Here is a 26218-nt window from a genome sequence, read left to right on the forward strand (position 1 = left end):
GGGAGGAGAAATAGATCGTCGTGACGTCGTCGTCGGCGGCGGCGTTGGTGGTGGTGTTGGTGGCAACAGATGACGACGACGGCCGGCCGCGGGACAAAAACAGCCGTGCTTTATCAGGGCCACTCGCTAGCCGAGATAACGTCGAAAAACACGTCTTATCGGTTTTTATTATCACGAATCTTGTGTATTGTTGCGTGCGTAGTGCTTCCAGTATACGATTTGAGTAAGTGACTTAAAAGTAACCGAGACGTTGAGTATTAACCATAATTTATGTTAAGTTCTTGTTAGTATTGCCCATACTGGCCATACTTGTATATAGTACAACTGTTCCGAATTACTAAACGAACTACGATTTAAGAATTTAACATTTTAACATATTTTAAACTGCCCAAACAGATATCGGTGTACGCAAGCGAAAGTTCCCAGGGGAAACCACCGAAGGCTACCGTCTTCAGTACGTCGCGCGATGACCGTCTGAGACATCTAACAGTTAGTCATGGCTCTCGTGTTCAACGACAACGATCCATGGTAAGTCGATTAAAATGTGCTATTTCATTTTTTGAACTGTATGTTGCTGCCTTTGTTAAAAGTTCAATATTAGGTTAAAATCGAATGGCCTATGTTATATACGCTTATATGCTATAATAACGACAATTTTCTCATGAAAGCTCACTTCAATATTTATAATGTGCAGAGCATGTTATGAAAAAATGTTTTTTAATTTATTAAATAAGTGTTAAATATATTATATCAATGATATGTGTATAAACTTGTTACACAAAACCATTATACTTGTTGTAGTGACATAATTCTAACTTTGTACAAAATAAAACAATATATAACTAATGCCATAAACCAAATTACAATTGTCAAATTTTGAAGTTTTTATGGTAGGGTTTTTATTGATAAATTAATAAAACTAATAGACAAATTAGTTTATCGTGTTCCTCCTTAAATAACAGTTAAAGAGTTTATATTTATTGTAGATACTTGCAAATAATTAATGTGATCATATCAAAATAATGTATATATAGTCTGTCCAGCGAGAGAATGCGTCGATTCTGCGCAACCCCCCACGTCATCATGCTATCAAAACTGATTTGCTTATGGCTGGGTATCATTGGGAAATGCGTATAAAATCTGATTTTGGTCGGTTTGCGGCACATTCTCTCACTGGACAGAGTATAGTTATTGTTACATAGAAAAAAAATTATATTTTTTCAGGTTGATCGAACACGAATCATGTGAAAAACTATATAGAGAAATTGAAGGATTATTAAATGTGAGAGAATTAGAGCACAAGTCTTCCGAAAAATATGTTTTGTATTCATCACAAGTGCGGCTTAGGCTGAAACAGTTTACTGATGAAGTCCAACAGTTGTCTCATAAACTTAGAGGACTTGCAACATCTAAAGCTGTGTATCCTTTGCTATGATAATACAATTTTATGTGATATTATAATTTTCAATACATTTTCCTGAGTTAATTAACATAGTACACTGGACGAAGAAGAACGACGTCAACGTATGATTGAACTACTCCAAAGTAGAAATATTATATTAAATCAACGTTTTCAAAATCGGTAATATATTTTTTTAAACTGTTTGCCATGGTGTATTATGGTTTTTACAATAATTAATGATTTATAATCCAAGTACCCCCTTTTTATATTGTTGAATAAGATATTTTTCTGAAAATATTGACATATCAAAAACAGGATTCGAATAAATAGTTTTTAATTATTTAATGTTTTCTACTGAGGATGTGGGGTTCTGTGGTTATGGGTTTGGAAGATATGGTAAAGTTTAAGTAATATTAATTTATAAATTATCAACATTTGTAACTAATTTATAAAAACAGTATAATAAATATTAAATCCTATATTACAATGCATCTAACTTATATTTGTTGTAAAACCATTTTTAAGGACTATAATATTTAGTATAAATATTTTAATAATTGAGAAACTACTTATTCAAATCGTGTATGGTACATCAATTTTATTTTTTTAATTATCTACTAAATATTTAACAGTAGATAAAGGGTGTTCTTATTTGAAAAATAGAAGTTTGTATTATCATAGGACATTATTTAAGTAGTACAAAAGTTTTTAATTATTTGAAATTATGATCTTTAAGAATACCTACTTAAAATTTCCAAAAATTAGATTTTAAATAGGTTTATTATTAATGGAATAAATTGAGGTGAGAATAGTTGTCGCATCTAACTATATATAAATTATAAATCATTTAACATTTAATGGTGGTATTCTTTTATTCTTTTTAGAAATAATAGTCATACACTAGAACGTCAGGAGTTGATGAGACCAAGTACTAGTAAGGCCAAAAAAACTGAAATGCCAACTACTGGTTGGCTGGACAGTGATGATGATGACTATAATGACGATAAACAACCATTACTTAATGAGAAAGCACTTAAACAGCAGCAACAGTACTTGCTCAAAGGTAAAAAGTACAAAGTATTAATATTTTAATGGTAGACTTATACATAAGATTATGAATTATGATATACATTGTAATACTTAAAATTATATAGAACAAGACGATGGATTAAATGAATTGGCATCAATTGTTTCTAGACAAAAAAATATTGCTATCACCATAAGCAGTGAAGTCGATCTACAAAATGGTCAGTATAAAAAGTAATTCATTGCGATTGGCTATTAATTTTATAAAATTATATTATAGAACTAGTTGATGACCTATTGGTAAAAATAGACAAAACAACAGCTGGAATTGAAAATGAGACCAAGGAAGTAGTCCAGATATTAAAAAAAGATTCAACTCGAGGTATATAATTGATATTTATACAATGTAAAATATTAAATAACTATTTTGTATTATTTACAGGACTTTGGGTGATAATTATTCTTCTATTGATTGCAAATGTGGTGGTTGCTCTGTCGTGATATCTGGTTAAAATATTCAAATTTAACTTGCAATAATTATGTTAAAATTATTTTTCTATACCTTTTAATATTTATTGATATTCAAATGTTATTTTATTATAATTGTTAATAATTGGATATTTTGTAAAAATAAATAAAGTAATTCCAAATTTTTTTATACTTAAAAAGTCAATATTTTTATTATATCTACATTATCTAACATAATATCTTTCATCACTTTTTTCAGCATTTTAAATTCAATAAAATGACAGAAAATGTAGTTTTTATTTGGGTATATAGTTTTAAGTTCAATAGTTAATTAAAATGACAAGTCATATTGAACTCAATTTAAAGTGTTTACATTTTACTAATTAAATAATTTGGTTCTCTTCCACCAGTTATGTTTAATTATTAAAATATAATATCAATAGATTTTCAGTTATACACTAATATTAGTCGTATCTGTAAATGTTTAAAGAGAAAAAATATGCATTAGGTTAAATTTAATTATAATCGTTTAATAATATAATAATTATAATTGTTTAATAATATAATAATTCAAATATTTTAATAATACAATAAATTAATAAATAAATATTAAAATAAAGGAATGCAAACATACATAAATACAATACATTTAGTGTGAAAAAGTCTGGTTTTGAATGAGTATAATCATTATACTAGTGTAGTGTGTTTTACTGTCATTGTTTAGTTATTATTTTTAAATTAAAATTAAAATAAGTGTCTGCTATTCAGAGGTTTTCTCATTGAAATGTAGTGAAAATGCCACTGTTCCTAAAAACTACGATATTAAGAGGTATCTGTTTGGAGAAGTTTCACTGTCTGTACTATGCAAGAAATTTAATACATATATAAACTATAAAACAATATTATTCTATTTAAAAAAATAACTTATTAAGGAATTGTCAAATTTTTATAATTCTTAATAATTATGTAAAAAAACAACTTGATAATGATGTTTTAATTATTAAAATATAGTTAAGAAGGTAATATACATTTTTGAATTTTGATATAAAAAATAGAAGAATATCCTATAGATTCATTAAATGAAAGTAATTTTTATTATCCATTGACATATCATTCTTAGTTGAGTGCCTACTTTTTAAGAATTGTGCAATTATGGTTGTCTTGATTTATTAAATTTATTAAATATAAATATTTTTTTTGTATAATTTAAATGTTAAAATATCAAATACCTACCAAAATGTATAAAAGTTAAAAAAAATTAAACTACTGACTAAATTTAATTAAGAAAGTATCCATTACCAATGGCACTCAGAGAAATTTGAGAGCTCATACAGTTAACTGAAATAAATTATCACCCACTTTTTTTTTTTTTGGTATATAAAAAATATTTTTGTTTCTTTCAACAACATTTCTATTCATCTAGATTGTCAACAAAAATGAATTATTATAATATACATATTAAGCTTTAAGTTCCCTTTCAAGATTATACAGTTGTATTACTTCATACTTGGCAACCCTTTGGTCACCACTGCCTATTATTAGTATTTTGATATTTCATTAGGTACATATATGTTTAATTTCCTAATGATTGTAGTCATTAACGGGCTGGCAAATAATAAAATTCTATGAAATTTAGCATCAAAATTGCTTTAATAAACAATGTATGTTCTATTTAGCTTATAGTAATAAAATTATTAAAAATGAATGTATTTAAAAAGTTTATGAAAATTTACTTAACTAGTATGACTATATATTATCTATTAAAAATATTATTATTTATACACATCTGAACATATGAACAGAGTTTTTAAAAATTAAAATCATCATTATAATAACCCAAAATAAAGGTAAGAAAACATATTTTGCTATATTGATATGAATATGATTTATGACTAATACATAATGTAACAATGTTCAGTGGCGGATTGAGAGTTGAGACAATTGATATTGGGAGTGCATTGTGCAGACATTATTAAATGTGACCATCCATTTAAATTTTAAACATCTGACACCATCACTGTTAGATGCAGTATTAGCGAAAATACAAACAAATAAAAATGGACTAGTTAAGTAACTACTTAGCTTTACAGTAGGTGTCGAATGTTTCTCGTTAATGAGTAAGTCACAATAATGGATGTGTTTAATTTAAATTCAATGATAAATCATTGAATTCCTAGAGCGATTCTGAGCGGAGACGGTATTTCAGTGTGTATTATTAATTATATTTTATAATATATTTATTATTCCTTGAAACTCGTACATAGGGTGCATTCAAAATGATGCAATCATAGGAAAATCTATTGGAAAAGGTGAGTAAAAAAACTAGAATGGAGAATTTATTGAAACAGTAAATCAATCTATGGTTAAAAAAAATTGTATTGAATAAATTATTGTAATATTAATAATACTAATTAGAAATTAGTAGGTTAAATTAATTTTTAAAAACCCTACTTCATTTATTTTATTATATAAAATCGTTAAGGGGCCGCTACACCAGCATTTGTTTTCTTTGTCTATCTTCCACATAATATAGGAACAAAGATACTCCGTATTTCCACGATTACGATTCTCTGATTCAGTTTAGGGCAAAAGCACCTATTATATATTTTATAAAGAAGAGTATTTCCTGTGCATTGACCGGATAGATTTTTAATATTTACAATTTTGAATAAATTATTAATGGTTAAAAATAATCGAAATTATTTTAAATTAAAACATGGTCATATTTATAAAAAATGTAAATATTAAAAATCGATCAGGTCAATGCACAGGAAATACTCTTCTTTATAAAATATATATAATAGATACTTTTGCCCTAAACGGCCTAAACTGAGAGTCATAATCGTGGAAATATGAAGTACCTATATCTTTGTTCCTATATTATGTGGGAAATAGACAGAGGAAACAAATGTTGGTGTAGCTGCCGTTTAATAAAAATAATATGTGTAACCAATAATATCTAGATATTTATATCATAATATTATAATATTATTGTTATTAACTTTGAGTTAATACCAACTTAGGTTCATGGACCATGGTATAAACTTAAAATTAATTTAAGCATTTTGAAAATGTTGTTGTGTATAGTAAAATATAATAATGTACTAATGCATGTAAAAGTTCATGTGCCGTTGAATAATATTTTTGAATTACAGCAAAATTAATCTTGTAAGCATTATTCAGTCCGTGTAATGAGTGTATTAATATCTAAACATTTAAAATATATTTAAATATCTATTACAATTTTTATAACAATAACTGATCTTTAATTTCTAATAGTAATTAAAATAAAAGCTGTTGATGAATCGTGAATGATAAATAAATTACTTATAAGTTGTTTTTTGAAATAAGTAGGTAAGTACAGTTCCCAATTTCCTATGTACTTTATTACTTTATTACTTTATATACCTACGTCCTACATTTTGTTATATCGATATAACGAGAATATTTTTGTAAATAATCAGATATAAATGTGTGACTAATAAAAAATAAAAATTGTTTATAATATTTCATTAGTATAATATTATCATAGTCTACAGATTTCGTGCTGACATACATTGTCAATACAATTTATTGTATAAAAATAGACTCACCTCATATTTCTTAGGAATGCGTTAGTGCGTTACTATATTCAATCTGCTACTGTCGGCAACTTTGCTCTCAAGTCTCAATACTTCAATGTAGCAGCCTTACTTACAAAGTTACAAATCTAATTCAAACTACTGTTCTAAATTTCTAGTATGATGTATATATTTAAATATTGATAAGGGTTTCATCATTGAATAGAATCATACTTCGAATACAAAATAGAACTATAATACCTAATAATAATAATAATAATGATAATATTTATTTAAAAAAGGTTTTATATGGTCTGTAGGGGAAAGGAGTTTAAGATATACTTTTTCATACTATTATGATTAAATAAAGTTCATTGATAGAAACCAATTTTATTCTACAAAAACATACTTTTACATTTTCTTAAAATTATGATGTCGTGGTTACTTGTCGCTAGATACTGACAATGTAGTCGTAACATGGTGCTTTGATTATACATTAAGAATAAATGTATTAATATAAAGGAAATATTGACAGAAAATGATTACAGATTAGACTCACACACATTTATGTTATTTTACATTGCAACTTTCAGACTTACATGTCACTTTAATAACGTCATGTTAAATTGCCTATATTTATTTCCTTAAAACATGACCCGCCTCTTTTATAAATTTATAATTGCAACATTTGATAGTCTATCTACGATGCTGACGATGCCGTGGGACCATCGTTATACAATTGAATATTGCATTTGCGTAAAAACTAGGTAGGAAAAACTCTTTATTCGATTGTGTTTGATGTTTAGGTAATTAGGCTTTTATATTATATACGTTAATTATGGATGGAAATAACGTATAATATAATTATTTAAAAATATTGGATAATTACATCTCTAATGTGTACATGTACATCTCTTCATATTATACTTTATATTAAATTGCAGTAAATGACTGATAAAAATTAAAAATAATTGCTGAAAGTAAACTATAATACCCGTTTATGTCATCTATCGATTATTATGTGACATCGATTATCGATATAATACATACCTACGTATAAGAAATTAATTAATAATTAATATTGATTTTGGTAACCACGGTAACGAGTTCAGAGTTGTAAGGACGGGCGAACCTGACGAAGATTATATTCTTTGTATAGAACTCTACAATTAATTTTGTAAATTATGTATATTTGAATTATTAAACACATTCGGAGCTTGTTTGCAAGTGGGTGCTGTTTCTGCCACTGGTTCACTTAGACTTGAGAAAATTATAATAGTGTTCTGACCAGGGACCATAGTAATTCTGGTTTTGGTCACTTCTTGTTAACGATTGGAATGATTGGATGATACGATGATTTCTAATCCCTAGAACCATTTTTAGAGGAGAGAAAATAAAAGCATAAATATTTGAAAATTAAAATAATATAAAAACCTTCGCGAGGCCCTAAATAATATTTTTATATGTAAATTAGTTAAAATATTTTAATATTAAAATAAAAGAGTAAAATGTATTATTGTCTGTTAGATGGAGACCACAGGTGTGGGTACAACGTCTCCTTAACAGGTTATGAATAGATAATTCTAACCATGTACTAAAACTACAAAATGTCATAAATATAACCATTTAATATAATTAAATAATTATATTTATTATAACTAGTAAATACTATATACGATGTACTTATAAGTACATTTTTATTAATATTAATAAAATCTACAACAACAGTTCAGTTGCAGAAAAATTAATTATGAAAGTTGAAAACTAAGATAATTTTCAAAAATGTATTAGTATTAAATGTGGGGATCTGATATTAAGGTACTCTGTTAAATGCGCATTCGATAAATTTTGGTTCCAATAAAGCGAATCATATATAGATTGTAGGCGTATACGTACATATAAATATTAATTATTAAATCATTTTAATCTTATATGATTCATGGGCTGCATACGAACTGAGTCCAAATAAAACCTTTTAGGATGAATTGAGTCTCGTCAAACTTTAAAAAATGTTTTTGTTACTTTTATTATGTATAATTAAATTAATATAGGTGTTAAATATTGTATTAAATTATATCAACGATATCACGTAGTTGTCTCCACATATGTAAATTATGGTTAATTTTATATTTTACTCAATGAATCCTCGGACTCAATTAGTATATTATTTGTTTCCCGTTCAGGTATTGAGACTCAATTAGTATACAGCAGATTCCAACGGTATACCAAATATACAGGGTCCGATCGTTCGCTTAAATGTACCTATCTATACACTCACCCCGCATTGTCATTATATCCCGACGATGCAGTTTTAGATTATTAGGATTAGGAGAAACTGTAGCTCACAGATCAATATTATTTTATAAATCATAATGATGGTGTATTGTTTTTTCTTATAAGTACTCTTAAGGTCTCGTAGGTACTGGCTATAGTAATTTAAAAAATATTTTGCCAGAGGGTTTTATATTACATACAAATGCAATAATATTATAAAATAGCGAGAAGAAGATTTTATGAAAACTGTTATAACCACGAAAAACTTTTATTATTTGGATAGAAAAAAAAAGATTATACATAATTCTACAGTGAAATTTTACAAATAAATTAGAGTGATGAGGAAGATGATTAAAATGTACATAACACAAAATTAAATAACAAATATAATAATATATAAAAAAAAATATGTATTAATACAATTTGTTTCTTTTTCCTGTAAAAATTATTATTATTAAATAATTAAATATTCATAATAATCATATTTACATTATGGGTTTTTTTGTATGCTAGTGGATAAGTAGATAATTGTTTAAAAAATATAAAATAAAATATGTTAATAAAAAAAACGTTTTTTCATTTATAAATAAAAATAAACAAAAATAAAATAATCGTACACTTTACAAGTATCAAACACGCAGTAAAGAAAAAAAAATAAGCGTATATATATTTATATATTTAAAAAAAATTGAAAACCAAGAGGTACCTTAAAACATAAATTAATAGGAATAATTACTGATGTTGTATAAGATACTAATTTCTACTTATATTACGGATAATTATAGTCTAAAACTATAATAATAATAATAATAATATAATGATAAGGACTGAATATATAATGTAGTATAATATATTATATGACAATATTATGGCATACACGTATTATATAAATATTTTATATACCTACTATGTATTAATTTGAACATCAAAAATTCTAATGAGATGACTAAAGATTTTTTGATTTAGGTATTTATCAGTGAACTATGCGATATATGGACTGATACCGACCAAAATAAGCGACGCCGCTGCAATGCACGATTCGTGTACGACGTTCATCCTATTCCAATGTGATAGCTGATAGGTCACTAAAAATATATCCATAGCAGCTTGCCTACATTTATTGTACGCAAAGGGAAGAGGGATAGTTGATTCATTCTAGAACACTTGGTTGTAGATAATAATTAATATTATTAAATAGTTTATAAAATACTATCGTATAGTAATAATAATGATAATATAATGGAATTGTTTATTACTGCTATAATATGCTTATATAAATGTGTATGCGAACGCGCTAAGAGTACTTATTATTAAATATTATATGTTTTAAACATTTATAATATATAGGTATATAATAAAAATGTTCAATTATAATTATTATTGTATTTATACGAATAAACGAAAAACGTACTCGACGCTAACCTAATGACTTAAGAGTTATAAAATACACGTAGGTACAGGATAGCAGTATCGGTAATATTTTGAATATTAAATTTAATGTTTAACATAACTTTGTTAATGGAGGATAGATAAGTGGCCATAGTATAATATGTATGTATCTACCGGTTACGCCGTGCGTTCTCTCTATATAATACTCAAACAATATACACGCACACACATGACATTACACCACACGTCGACGAATTAAAACGATTAACGTCTACATAGAAATAATAAATATTCGGTTGTATACATTATAATAATAATAATATATTACGGATGAAGAGTATCCTACCTACGTACCTACCTATCTAATATTAAAATAAGGACGAAAAGAATCATGTATAATAAGGGGAGACTCGTATCGTATATATTATTATCATAGAAGCCTGGAGGGAACAAAAAAGTTGGCGCTGTAGCAGTGGTGGTGGCGGCGGGGGATGACGATGGTGGTTCTGGTATGTGATATATATATACATATATCTTAAAGGTGATTTCACTCTGAGGGTATATATTGTAATTTTTAGTGACGTTTTTCTTCTTTTTTTTTTTAATCGCAGTGTTGTGCTCGTTTCTGGAACCGCCGCATGCGGTTGTGCCACTCTTCTCGCCACTCGATCACTATCGACCTCTGCGTCAACACCAATCCGTCGCGCCGTTCGCCGTCGTTTTCCTTGCCAAGAATCAGGTAAAGTCTGCGTATGAAACGAAAAGAAATTAATATCCGATACAATTAAGGCAAACCGCGTCGTGCGCGATATATACAACAATAATATCAAGCAAATATTCACCTTCCGGGTTTGATCTTGGGACACTTGCACTTCAGGTCATTGTCGTGTATCCAGAACGTGGTCGGTCCCCTGCGAAGTCTCGACGCCTGGCCGCGCTTGTACACTGACTGTACGTTCATCGTGAACTTGGCCCAGTTTTTAGACACTATCGGTTCCGACATTTTGCCCAATATCGCTGTAAAAATAATATGTGGTATTATAATATCGTCGTTATTATTATTAAAAGTGTTTGTATGCTGTGGTTATAATATATACGTTTGAAGTGAATTATGTTTAAATAATGATTGGCGAATCCTATAGTAATCTTTCGTTTTTTAAATGTTTTTAAAAATGTTGGTTAGCGCCTAAAATCAAACAGTTTGACATTCATAGTGAATGCGTTTAGTGAATTCACCGTATTTCAACAAACATAAATGTAACAATATAAAATGTAAGAATTCTAACGTTTATTGTATGTATTTATTATAAATTTACCAAAAAGATGACTTATTTAAAACTTCTTAACTTTTTTTAAATTTTTACTGTCATAAGAACCTCTCTGCATTATTCTACATTGGGCAAAGTCACTATAATACTTATTTACACTTATTTCAATAATATACTAACATGTATAGGAAAAAGTATTATTGTGTATAAATGTACGATGTACATTATATTGTATAATGTAGGTATATTCATAGATATACAATTGATTAGCGAATGAAGATCTACGAGTATAATAGTAATTAGTAATTGTCTATAGTGTTTGATAATTTAGCAAATATTATAATTATTATATAAGATATTTATGATTTGATTTTATATGTACTATATACCGTTTACAATTTCATCGTGTTTCGTCGCGTAGGAATTTTATATTTTTACGTATTGCTGTCAAGATGATTGGTTTTCGTGGAAATGTTATGGTTTAAAAAATTTAACCCATTTACAATATTCAATAATCGTAAAATGAAAACATTTTCTACTTAAATAAAATAAAGTCATATTTTATGAAAAAAAAAATACTTTTGAGTTTTTCTATATAGGTTTACAACAGTGGTTTCTATTTAAAATGTTAGAGGTAAAAAAGTAAAGAAAAGTAATATAAGTACTACACGAGTACCGTATACGTATACGGAATATTATGTTCATTATAATAATATGCTATGTGATTTTTTCAACAGTAAGCAATCAATATTAAGATAATATGTATGTATACACGTTTTTGAAAATATTTTTTTATATTATCTGAAATCATTCAAAAAAGAATTTGATTGTTATGTTATTTTAAGCTTTTACTTATTTTGAATGACAACATGTACAAGTATTATTATTTTCTTTTTTGTATTTTTTATTTCATATTCTAAAGTAAAATATTTTTTTTTGAATTTCAATGCAAAAAAATCAAATTTTAAACAAGTAGTTGATAAACATATAAACTTTAGAATAGATAAGTGGAGTAGCAGACCAATAATTTGCAAAGTTTCATTGTATTATACTCTATCAATTCTGTCTGCTTTTAAACTTTAAATATTTATAACTAATTAACGAATAGTTCAAAATTCGAATTACCACCGTACCGTAAAACGGCGTGAATAGATTCATGGTATAAATGGGTAATATCTTAAAATCAATCTATATTTTTTGAAAATGCCATTACGTACCTATACAAAATACCTATAAAAAATAATTGTGTTTGTACATTTTTTAGATTTTTTTAGTCCTAGTATGAACTACTTGTGAGAAAAATTGTATTACGTTTTTGAATTTAAGCTATATAAAAATTAATGATTTAATAGATGGTTTACTACAAAATACTTGTATTTTAAAAATTATGGTGATTTTGACGTGTTTGTAAAATTTTGAACTTCAAATGCATATAAAAAATTGTGTACATGTGTTTTTAATATTTTTATACAGATATAAAAAAATCTTATGGGGTATATTATTTTAAATTTTCAAGAATTTTCCCTTTGCGATAAATTTGTTATCGTTACTTATAGAAAAAAAAAATTAAAATCAAAAATATCTATAATACCTTAAAAAGAGTCAACATATTTATAAAATTATAAGCATTTACAATTATTAATTTTTACTAAATGTCAAAAATAGTTTAAGGTTAAATAGTTATTTAATGGGTAAATAGTAATTAGTAATTAAATGACGTAAATTTTGAACTTCAAATTTTTATAAAACATGTACCTATATGTGACTTTCCAGCAAACTTTATTTTTTGTTATATGTAGAAAAACGAACAAGGAATCTTTTATTTTTTTAAATCTAAGAAATAAAAAGAATTTTTTTTTATGAAACTCAAATTACAAAATAATTTGTAAATTATCGAGTTTCTAAAGTTAAAAGAAGCATTTTTACTTATCCATAAGTTGATGACAGACATACACGATACACAAACACGCATCTCATTATAAAATCAATACATTCATCGCTCTACTTAGTACTAAAATGTGTACCATTGTATAAAAAAATTATATTTTGTAATATTTTAAAATTATATAAAAAAATATTTTCAAAAATATTTTTACTTATCTTTAATTATAAGTTTATTTTATATTGTTAAAAAATTCGCTCTGTACAGATAAAAAGATTGGAAAAAGTTAGTAATGAAAGTACCCTACACCAGCCATCAAGATAATTTATTTTCTTTAAAACAATATTTACCATTAATAATATAGGTAGTATTATTAATTATTATATATACATATGGTCAAATTTAATCATATCGGTTTTATGGAAAAATATAGCTATTTGATAACGATGTAACACATAAAAAAATATCGTTAAAAATGTAAAAGTTAATTATCTTTATCATATTAGTTATTTAAATTATTTTTAAACTATAATTACGTTTCTTTGATTGATAAATGATAAAATGAACAATTAAATATTATAAAGATGAATGATCAGGTTGTTTTATTTTGCTACGAACAATTATACTGATAAAATTAATAAGAGTACTTATTTAATTAGTGTCAGACTTAATTTTGTGCTAAAAGAGAGTCTTATAAATTATAATGCTTTGTATCTTATTAGTCTTCTATAATATAAGATATCGCTTGAGTTATTGCAAACAAAATGATTCTGACATATTTTTGCTAGATTTATAAATATAGTTTAGATTAAATTAAATCTCATTTTTTTAACGAAAAAATTACACGTCTGCTATTTATTAATAGCTTGATACACTACCTATAAAATGATAATGAACTAATTATATACTTTAAAATATTATTTTGGATTCGAGATTGAGTGTATAAATACTATATATTATTAAATTGTTAAAAATAAATTATATAATTAATGATTGACGAACTCAATATTTTATTTATCTGTATAATAAATGCCATTTTATAATCTGATGTCAGACAACATGTGACTAATTAATTAAAATGTTTACCAAATAGCTGTCAAGTATTCTCAGTAATACAACAATGTCTTTGGAATATTATTTTTCTTTTAATTTAGTTTTAAGATACAAATAAACCTACGAGGCTACGACAGTTTGTAGATGTTTCCGTCGAGATAGTGTCTTTTATTGTTATTTTCCTGCAAGTCTGTCGGTGTACTCGACAAGCGATTTATTATGCTACGTACAAGATAAACCATATACCTGTATAAACCCGTGTAGGGAAAATTTACATTTTTACTTTATGCGTACATATACTACATACACATTTTCTCTTCATATTTGTCGTGTTTAAAAACGCGTTAAAAGTTATTAAGCTATATAGTTCTTCAATTTCTTTGTGTAAGAACATTTAAAAATCATTTATGTATGTACAATATGTCTTTTTCAAGAACACCCGCGACCCGCGACTCCCGTTTGATGTTCGGTCCGCATCTATCTCCTTTTATGTGACTTACAATTTTGTATATTTATAACACATCCCCTGCGCCATTCGACCGTATAATATACGGGATCCTAACCTAACCTGGAATAATAATATACGTACCGTAATCTCTATGGCAGTACTTGTTCAAATTCAGTCTCCTGGTTCCGGATCGACACTTGCCGCATTGATCTGTCGAACAAAAACTTTTTTTATAATACACGATAAAACGATTATCCAGGGTATCGTAATAAAACCATAAAAAAAAGGAAACTATATACTGTTGTATGTACAAGAACAGTTCGTTTGTCGATACCTAAAATACGTGTATATTATTTGTACGGTTAGAATTAAGTATAAACCTAATAGTATAATAATACTGAATACCTAACCAATATAAATGTGTAACACAGCTATAGTACATAATATATCTCTCAGTATGTAAAGTATTTGTTTACAAACGGTAAATACGAAAATCCGGTCGAAAGACCTATGACGGGTACTGTCGCACTTGTCATTGGGATTAGGGTTGAGGTGGGGGATGATTTTACGATGAGTTTTTAATCTCAAAGAGTCGGCGCGCGCGTACACGTTGTTTAATAGACGTTAAATTTTTTTTTTATTGTTTCTTTTTATTATTATAATACCTACGCGTTATGACGTAAACAAACATAACACTATGTACATATAATATTATATAGGCGGGCGTCAGTCGAAACACGAAATATTTAATTCAGGCCACATAAACCTGTTGAACGGAGACCACCCCATGTATAAATGTGGATAAATTAATGGCCCAGTTATCACCGTCGCGGTAGGTTTAATGTTTCCGCGCTATCGTGTATACTAACCCCTCCGCCTTCCACACACGTATGCGTGTCACTATACCGCCGCGGACGACACCGCTCTAATATAACAACTGTCAATCTCCTCATCGAATCGGTGTCAGGTTTCCGGCTCAAAACTCTTCACACCGTATCATCATAATATAGTAATATACACACGCACACAAACAAACTGAACGCACATAAAAGTCGTCTAAGGTTGATGTACGATGAGTACTTATTACGACACACCTTACACGTTTATCGACGTTACGTATGCACCACCGCAAAATATTTTATACACTCTATACAATATGCATATATGTCTCTAAGTTTTAAATTTAAAATACATTCTGCAGAGTCACTTATCGCTCTCGCCGTCTCAACACGGTATATTTCTCTGTGGCACTGCACATATTACATGCATGACGTTAACTTTAATGTGAACGTATCCCCCGAGACCGTTTTAGGCGAATCGTATCACCGACAGGGTATATGTATTATTGGTAGGTGTATATTTTTATTATTCCGAGTGTTAAACCTGCAGCGCAGTGTATATATACGATAAAATGTCGTCTTCGCAGTTCGCGTAATGCGTTGTGGGCCAAGATCGAAAACCATCGCATCGGTTTTCTCCACACGAAAACGCAGAAGGGCGAGGCGTACGTCACTTTATATATACGAGCGCACACACGTTACACCGGCGGTTGTTGTGGTCATTATACGCCTCCGGCCTCCCCTTAATGATGATAACATCTTCGCTAAATTGCGTACGGGCTTATTTATACTCGACTGTCTGCCAGCCAAAGGAGTTAACCCTCATCGTCTTCAACAATAAAGTTGTTATCTATACTGGCCTTTACCTTAGTCCTATACATAGACGAATCAAACATTTTCAATCGTTTGTGTGTGTATAATAATATTGTAACATTGTAAGCTCCGATGAATGCGATTATACCTACTCCTTTGACTTCAAGACGTATAGTCGTCTGTTGCAGATATAAAGAATTAACAATGTTACTCGACACCATAATCTAAATTAGAAGATATTCTTGAGTGCCCTGTCACTGTCTGTCTGTTTGTCTCTCTCTCTCACTCTGTACACCTCTAAATGTAAAGTAATGTATACACAAAAAAAAAAGATTGAAACGTTATTAAAATATCTCTGTATAAAATATTTAAATATATGTATGATGTCTTATTTTTTTCTGCCAGAAGTCGCTATAGGCATTCTTCAACCGTCGCGCGAGTAATGAGTGCCCGTAAGAAAAAGAATCGTGTTTATCCTGCAGCAGCTATCGCGATGAACGTGTTAAATGTTGTCGATTATCTTTTCTTTCTCTCATTTTTTTTTTTTAGAAAAAAAAGGAAATTTGACTTTGATAAATGCGCTTCACACCCCTTTGGTCGGTTGGACCGAGTCCGTAATCCATTAACGATTTGGACGTAACCGATTCGATCCGAACCTAGCTATTTGCCCATGAATTCTTAAATCCCTAGGGGACGATATCTCGAACGATTTTGTTCGAATTTACATATAGCTGGTGGCTACAAAAATAAAAAAATATAAATTTTTTCATATTATTATTAAATATAAAATAAACAATATGATCAAATCGAAATTACTTGATAATCGAATGTACAGCAATATACATATAAATATATATGTACCTATATATTATTTTTTATTAAATGTTTAATAGATTTTTTGTACATTGACGTGTCACACATTATTTTAGATTGTTGTAGGGTGAGATTTGAATTAAATAATATTTTTTACTTTTATTTCGTGTGACAACATAATACTTTAATAAAAATATACATTTAAAATTTAAATCAGAGTAAAAATAAATTGACATGAATAAATAAAAATTTCAAAACCAGAACCGTAAATAATAACACATTAAATTAATTATAGCTTTAAGAATATAGGTAGGTATATTATTTATAAGATAAATACCGTGATGGTTATCCTCGTCATCTTCATCATAATCTCCTTCATCACCTCCTTCATTTCCAGCTGCTCGAGCATCCGATGACATTTGATTCACGAAAATCTTTGACGGTAATTCTGCAAAAATCGAATTATTAATGAACTTATAGTTAATAATGTAAAAAAAATTGAATTTTACTTATGCATGGAGCGATCTGCGATCTACTTTGCTGGTATCCTTTAGCGCATCTGTCGCATGTTATCCCAGTCACACCGTCTTTGCATGGGCATTGGCCAGTAGTATGGTTGCATGTTTTACCGGATGCACCAACTGGATGACAGTTGCACGCTGAAAAATTGAATAATATGCTTATATTATTTAACTATTTTAAATGCATTTTAAAACATTTTATAATATAATAGAATTAAATAAAAAAAATGACAATGTAATTATTATTTAAGGCAACAGCATTAGAAATTTAGAACCGATATATCTACAGATATAACTAGCACCAATATTAAAACATTTTTATAAATATATTTTTATGAGTACCTACATGGATTATAAGATTAAAAACTTTTTAATATGGTTTGCATTTAAATTAAATTTTAACGTTTTATTATATATTTATATTTATATTATACAAAAATTGAAAAATAGATTTTGTACGTATAGAAGTATATTTTCCTAGAAAATATGTTTATTTTTAGTATTTATTATTTAGTGATAAATAAATTTAATGTTGAATTTTTATTTTCGATTTTAATCACGGAGAAATATACCTAGCTAGTTTAATGTTAAACTTATTGTAAAATCGTCAAAATACAGGGCTTAAAAACACATTCAGGTGAATGTATTTGCCGAGTCTTAACCAAAATCGATATATTTTTGCGATAAATTTATAGAATCGTAATTTCGAAAGGGACTTGAGATAAGTATACGTATATCAGATAGGAGTTTTTTAAGGAGATGCTAAATCACCGGTGCCTCGAGGGATGAAAAAACGGAGGGTGACTATAGTGAATCCAGAAGAATTTCGCTCTAGTGGTGTCCAAATACAGGTCAGGGTCTGGTAAAAGATATATTACTATTATAGTATGAAAAACAAACTAGAATATTCGACAAATGTACTGTAAAATTAGTTTCCACTGCGAGAATTTGGCTCGAAATCGCATTAATCCTCGGGCATAAATTTAAAAAGTATTTGTTTTTTAATATTTAATAGCCAATCAGACGATTGGTGAATTTAATTCCTTGGAAAATTACCATAATGAATGGATATTGTAGAAATTTTATGAACCGAATGAAATTAATTATTGGAAGAATTTCCTATAAGCCCACCAGTTAGTTAGGGACACACCCGTCAAACACCCCAAAAACAATTTTAATAATGACGTTACTCTTCACAATAACCATAAATAATAATAATTATACACTTTTCACAATTTCCAATTATAGTGTGTTGTTATTTACAACGAAATTATATTTATAAGTGCGCTGCTAAAAATGTTAAACTAAATAACAAAATATTTTCATATTCCCTTTGGGGTTGAAAATCTTATTTATAATCAACACTTAAAAATCAAAAAAATCATAATATAATACCTAAAGAAATATTACAAGTTAATCAGAAATAATTAAAATTATACATAATATACATTATAAATTCATAACCACCTTCTTGAATTGTTTAGTGTAAGCCATTAAATCTGCATAAAAACTAAATAGGTAGTATATTTAGTATTTTTTAATTGTATTTAATGGGAAAAAATACTCTCTTCTTATCTAATCATAATTTTGTTTACTCTATGATATTCTATAAATAAATTACTGATTGATTTTGTAGTATAAAAATGTTATAGTTATGGGTAAAGAATTAATTATGAATAATACGATTATTGTGTAATTTGTATTCATAAATTAAATTACTGAAATCGTAATCGGTCATAATATCCAAGGATAGAACAGTCATATAAGAGAATTTCTATGTTAATAAAAAGTCTACGATTAAGATCCAACAGATAAAAAATCAAATTCAAAATATTCATGTACCTATAGGTAATAAAAATAAATAGTATAAAAAAAAACCTAAACGAATTTTACGAGGTATACTACGTTAATACTGCAGTATAGATGGGTGATTGGAGATTATTTTACCTAACAGGTATTACAGTCCATAAGAAAACATTCAATCAATTGTATAATAACTATAATGCGTATACAAAGTGTGAAGTGACTAGAGTGTGTGTTGGATTCTTTATCCTAAATTCATGAAGTAAATGAAAAAATATAATTAAAATGATAATAATATAAATGTTAAAACTTAAATAGTGTTTCATTAAAGTTGACAATTCATGTAAACAAATTATTATACATTTCTATAATATATTTACTATTTATAAATGAAGCCCACCATACACGTAACTATAATGCTGACACCATTATATTGTATATTATGCACTTAATATAAAATATAATCGTTGCCTTTGTATTTAGAACATATTTTATATAATCTTATTTCCGTTATATATATATATATATACCTATTAGTACGTGAATTAATTTAGATGAATTGTGTTAATTAGAAAATTTTGAAACGGTCTTAATGTATAGGTTCTATAATATAATGTGTTCCAAATGTAGTTAAATAAATAGCCAAACGTTATGTTGTTTTTTTTTATAAGTACATTAATTTTTACAAAGATTTTGAAACGAATTTGTTTCAGAATCGTCGAACAGTGTGAACCGCTTAATGGACTGCACCTACGGACTGTCATGGCTCCCCGCGTTGCTGCGATTGATTTACAGACACAGAACTATTATTGCATCATAACTATAAGTAGGTATACTGTATGGAATGGATTTAGTAGACGTTGTATACGCGCAATCACACTCACTCACTCACACGCACACACGCACACGCATAATAGTAATATATGTTTTAACATTATTTTTAGTTTTACGCATAAATGAAAAAAAATAATCTTGTTGGTTTACTCTTGACAAATTTATCTTGTCAGAGATAATTTTTTTGATGTACCTATATCAAGTATTATATTTTCATTTAGAAAAAAAAAATACGATAATCATTTTTCAAGAATTTTATTTTGAAAGGGTCGTTTCTGTCGGTTGCAGAGACAGAAGACGAAGTCTGTGACAAGACTGAAAATATAGGCAACAAAATTAGTTTACAGTTCAAAAGGTTCAGTAGCAAAGCAAACACAACTATAAAAGGTGAAAGCGATCGGGTACAAGTGTACGACCCCCTTTAAGACTTTTTAATAAATCCGTTCATCCCTTTAGAGAGTTGAACGTGCGCGCAATTTATACTTTAAAGGCAAAAAATAAAAATAAGTGACGTCGCTGCACATTTGCATCATTATTGTACACAGCTTCATTATCGCCCAAAGCGATGTTACACAATTTGCCGGGGAGGTTTCGAAAGACATTTCGAAGTTTTGCATTTAGTGTTTGAGTGTTTTTGCGTAGCTCGAGGGCCTACGCGCCATACAGAAAATAAAATATGCATACATTATAATGAATAATATAGTTATGGATGCGTACGTATTATACGTTCTTCCGGTTATTATTATTTATCTGACTTAAAAAAAAGTTTATTAGAATATTATTATACGTTTGCCCGCGCGTCACAGCTATATTGTTTCGTTACCGTTAGTTTATTTTCGTGTCAAATATGATTACGTAAATTACACGCTTCGTGATCATTAATATTAAAAACGACAATCAATCACGGACGATTATTGAGTATTCACGTCTTCTCTAACTAACTTTTCCACTATATTATGTATATGTGTATATTATATGCGTCGGACGGATATCAAACGCCCGGAGATATTTTATAGATGATAAATAAAACATTTTATTGCTACGATAATTATTAGAACGAACAACAACAATCAATGATGGCATGCTACCGATGGCTACTTTTCGCCGGAGGTCATAGTAGAATGAAGTGTTAATGAGATTCTATTTAAAAAAAAAAATAAAAGGTAAGAAAAAGATTCGTTCAGTGCGTTTCAATAATTAAGAAGTTAGGTATACCTCTATCCGAATTTTATCCGTTTCTCTTAAACAGTTTAGGACGCTGAGCACGAAACGCATTTTTGTTTACCGGTTAGGTATATATAGATGTATAGTATATAAATGATTTTTGGGTAACTATATAGTATACATAATGGCGTGGTAGCCACGAGTCTGTTCGACCCAATAAATCCTCGTTTTCGCGGCGGACCGTTCGAAAAGTTTTTAAACGGATAAAAATCGATTATTATTTTTCAACCGGTAGGTAATGTTATCCAATTAGTCTTAAATCGGGTTAAGCTGAGTGTGTAGGGGTCGTTCGGATCCAATAATTTACGCTCGCGTTTGTTTTTTAACGAAATTTGCCGATCGCACGTCGTACCGTCCTTAATCCCCACTTCGAAAACCATTACAAAATATATTTATTGGTCCTTCTTGCAGCATAGGTATATTATAACGGGGTTTCTATTATTCGCAGTGTATCGCTTGAATATGTTTAGGGTAATCAATATCGACGAAATTAGGTTTCACGCCATAAAACTCTCAAAATTATGGCATGTAATTATACTTATTATATGTATACATAATATTCATGCGTAACTTTACATAATGATAAATAGTAAGTACTAATAACAGTATATTATAGGTTGATATACCTATGTATACATACTTAAATACTTGAGTAGTTTTTCACAGTTTCATTTTCATTTAAATTACACGCAATATTTTTAGAATATTTATTAAAAATTACTGGATATATAATTAATATATATATTGGTACTTAAACAGGCGTCGGAATTAAAGATACAAAAAAAAATGTATACAAAATCAATGAATAAATTATAGCACGTCCATTTTTGATATTCTATAAATCAAATAAACTTTGAAAAATATTATATATGATGACTATATTTTATTACTTTGGGTTTTTCTCAAAACTATTATGTTTGATAAAATAACTAACTCGAGTTTAAGACACAATATTTATTTTTAGAAGTTAAATATATATATCAAAAATAAAAATTAAATTAAATTGAATAATAAAAAAAAAAGTCTATAGTTTGTCTTGGGTGCACACTGTATACATGAACGTACCACGCGGGTATAGAATTACGGGAAGCTCGTTTAATTTATTGTTAATAGACTTAGGGTCGGGGGATTTTTTTTTTTTTTTAATATGGTTGTCTAATAACTCGATGGAAATTAATATAGCCCCCTTAAAGGCGCGGACCGACAGACACCTACTGCCGTAGAGTGGCGATGAAGACGGCCATATGCGTGGGACGGTCCTCCGCCGCCGTGGTTAAAACATAACTAAAAAATAACGACCCTCATATTATCATTATTACAATCATTATTATTACCGTCGAGGTTGATTACTGGAAATCATAATTTAACTATAAACCGCGAAAACATGGCACAGGCCATGAGTGCAGCTGCGGTATACAACCGGAGCACGTGGCGACAACGCATAATATGCCCCGTTCCTATTAGGCCTAATTGCGTCGTCTTTGAACATTTGCAAAATATAACCGCGCGCGTAATTAAATTATTATTACCACGTCCGAAATCGGCGGTGAACACTCACACGTAACGCGGCAATTTCAACTGAAACGCTGGTATATTATAGTGCATAGCAAAGCTAGTGAAAAATCGCATCACTTTCCGACCTTTCGGAAAGATTTAATGAAAACTATATTATGGCGCCCGCTGGGGTATAGGTATATATATGTACGCCGCCACTGCAATAAGTGCGTAAATAACGGCGAGTTTGCAGGCTGCGGGCAACGGCAACTTACATAAATCAGCTAAATCCTACTGGCTCTTTTAACCCGCAAAAGCTCTTTGAGAATATAGCGCTATGTGCACTTTCTCGCCGAGCGCCCCTGAAACATATACAACGAAAAGGTATAATTTGGACACGATGAGGTATACCCAACAAACGAAGTTACGTTCACGTAGTATATATAGGCATGTTACGTTGTCCACATATCATTACCGTGTGTACGCGGTGTAAAATGTATAAAAACGAATAAATCGTTTCGGGCTTATTTTTATTTTAACGCCACGCCGGCGAGCGAGTGCAGTCGGGAACAATAATGAAATATGTAAATTGAATTATTATTGAAAACGTTAAATGTTATAAATTATTACTTTTTAAATAATATAATAATGTTATTCGTGTATAAGTTGTTAATAGTATAATATGGGACACAACCGTGAAGTGGAAAAACGAATGGCACAAATATTGGTATTTTAAGTGCATATACGGACCATCTGATTGTTAAAACGATATAAAATATTCAAGTTGGTTTGTATATATATGTTTATTACACTGTTGTATTTTGTGCGTCACATAATAATTATTATGTATATACAATTTTTTTTTTAAATAATTCAACAAATATAATTGATTGAAAAAATGGTCGTATATTAGTCAAAAACATAAATATTTTTTCTTACACATAATAATATAATCGAAACATATATTATTAATTAACTTTTATATTAGGTACTATTAAATTATAGTTTTTTCGACTGTACGTATACGTTGTTTGAGCTAGGTATTGAATTTACCCATACAGTACTAAGTACTTATGTTTTTATCAATTAAAATGTTTGAAAATAGTGTATTTAAAAAAAAAAAAAATTATTATTATTCAAACTTTATAATGTTAATCTACTTTTAAAATTTAATGTAGGTAGATAATAAAACATAAATTAAAAAGCGACTCAACTTTTTAGATTTTAGTGTATAAATATTTTAATTTTATAAATAATATATTGTTGTTAAACTTTAAAATTATAATTAAAAATTTAAATTATGTACACTTATTTATATTTCAACATTGGGTACGTGATTTTGAGTTAAAAAAAATAATATTAGAGTTGGTGGAATTTCCTGTAAATTTGACGACGATGGGAAATTGAGTGATACATAATATAAAGAGTAAGAGACATTAAATGTTGATACGATGCTCGAGTATATAAGTTCTATTACGGACAGCTTATTATTTGACTTAATTTATAATATAATACTTATTTGGTAGTTGGTACCATGATGAATCGATCATAAACTTATAACCGTGTGTTATTAAGACACGTCCAGTGTCCATTGCTTAGGTCTAACCATCATGAATGATGATTATATGCGCATATTATTAAGTAAAATCTGTTGGAAAAGAAAATAAGTTGCGTGTGACGACAATTACATACGGACATATTTTATTATTGAAATAAGACCTCGCCCGACGTTAGTTTCACTATCCATAACAAATATTATATATATATATATATAATCTCTTGTCGCATTCGAGTTGAACAAAACCGTAAAACAGAATTTACGCCACGCAACCTCGAACTCTTCTCCGGACATAGGTTTCCGTAAATCGATGCTCCCCCCTCCTCGGGCCACGCAGCCACCACCGACCCTACGAGAAAAATAAATTAATAATAATAATAATAATAATAATAAACGTATTTTATCCTGTCGCGCTGTCCGACTTAATCTGCATTTTCAAGCGAGCCTACATTATAATACTATAACCCACGCTGGAATGCCGGCGCGCGGCGACGCAGACAAACTATCACACACATGAGGGCGCACTCATTAATAAGTTGTCGATTTATTGTCCGTGTGTATATATACGCATGTGATATAATATATGTACGCGTATATACACTACCGGTTTTACACATACCATTTCCTCCGTTTGTGTCTGTGCGTGTACACGAGACAGTGATAAACGAAATTGGACGGGCGCATATAAAGGATGACCGGCAGTGGATGGCAATCAAAAACCGCATCCGAAAAACAATTTACTGGATACTCGTGACGTATACGAAATACGAATACGCGTTAAATAACGTAGGGGGTGGTATTCAAAAGTGTGCGCGTTATTTCGAGGAGGATCGTTCACAGGTTAGGTTCGCAGTGGATTTTCTGTAAATAATTTTATTTTTGAAATTTTAAAGTACCCCTATAATCTTTTTGAGTACCTACCAAGAAAACGAAATTCTCCACTATACGTTTGAATAGAAACCTGTCAAATCAAAATACTGTTGAATTATTTTAAGACATAAAAAAAACTAACCCTTTGTATGAGATATAAATTTTGAACGACGATTTATAATTAAGAAAATTAATTGTCTTAGAATTTATTTTAAGCAAACAAATTTTAAATTATGTGCGTTAGAGTTTAAAAGTTCATTAGTTTTGAAATACCCTTTGAGTACCTACCAAACTTTTAAAAAAACTTGAAAATTCTATTAAATGTCAACTAAAGACAGTAAAGTTATTAATTTCAGATTCTTTTTCCAGTTAGTTCCTTATTCATCGAATAAAATAAAATCGAGTAGATTGTGTTTTATTAAAAATATCTACGCCGCAATTAATTTATATTCGCTTAATAGAATCTTATCCCTCCTCTCGTAATATTTATAATAATATAAGCGTATATTTTATTTAAATTTATTTTAAGTGATTCGTGTTTTCAAGCACAAAATCACAAAATATTTTTTTCTATTTATTTAATAAAAATGCTAATAAATTAAAATATCGCCGAATATCAAATTACATTTGTATAAATATAAAAATAAAAAGGGGAAAGTTGGTAAACGTTCTGTGCTGT

General features: G+C 28.6%; 2 protein-coding genes across 3 annotated transcripts in view; one reads left to right on the top strand and one right to left on the bottom strand.

The window, feature by feature from the left end:
* The first annotated feature begins 84 nt into the window (after window positions 1–84).
* On the top strand, window positions 85–3096 carry LOC132929201 (syntaxin-8). Of its 2 annotated transcripts, none has more exons than XM_060994381.1 (8): window positions 85–223; window positions 397–528; window positions 1225–1419; window positions 1496–1582; window positions 2287–2465; window positions 2557–2649; window positions 2709–2810; window positions 2871–3096. In XM_060994381.1, exons 2-8 carry the CDS (start codon window positions 497–499, stop codon window positions 2927–2929), a joined length of 747 nt encoding a protein of 248 aa, XP_060850364.1. In that variant the 5' UTR covers window positions 85–223; window positions 397–496; the 3' UTR covers window positions 2930–3096. The 2 variants fall into 2 exon arrangements, with proteins under 2 accessions (XP_060850364.1, XP_060850365.1); XM_060994382.1 differs by having other exon boundaries at window positions 200–283.
* A 6468-nt stretch (window positions 3097–9564) lies between these two features.
* LOC132929001 (netrin-B-like) overlaps window positions 9565–26218 on the bottom strand; it is a 73387-nt gene continuing 56733 nt past the window's right edge. The window contains exons 3-7 of the mRNA XM_060994015.1: window positions 17745–17894; window positions 17573–17683; window positions 14912–14980; window positions 10962–11136; window positions 9565–10865 (exon numbers count right to left, since the gene is read on the bottom strand). Of these exons, the coding sequence (XP_060849998.1) occupies window positions 10721–10865; window positions 10962–11136; window positions 14912–14980; window positions 17573–17683; window positions 17745–17894 (650 nt within the window). The 3' untranslated portion in view covers window positions 9565–10720. The remainder of the gene's footprint in view (window positions 10866–10961; window positions 11137–14911; window positions 14981–17572; window positions 17684–17744; window positions 17895–26218) is intronic.

This window comes from Rhopalosiphum padi, chromosome 4 (assembly GCF_020882245.1).
Source record: "Rhopalosiphum padi isolate XX-2018 chromosome 4, ASM2088224v1, whole genome shotgun sequence".
NCBI classification, from domain to species: Eukaryota; Metazoa; Arthropoda; class Insecta; order Hemiptera; family Aphididae; genus Rhopalosiphum; species Rhopalosiphum padi.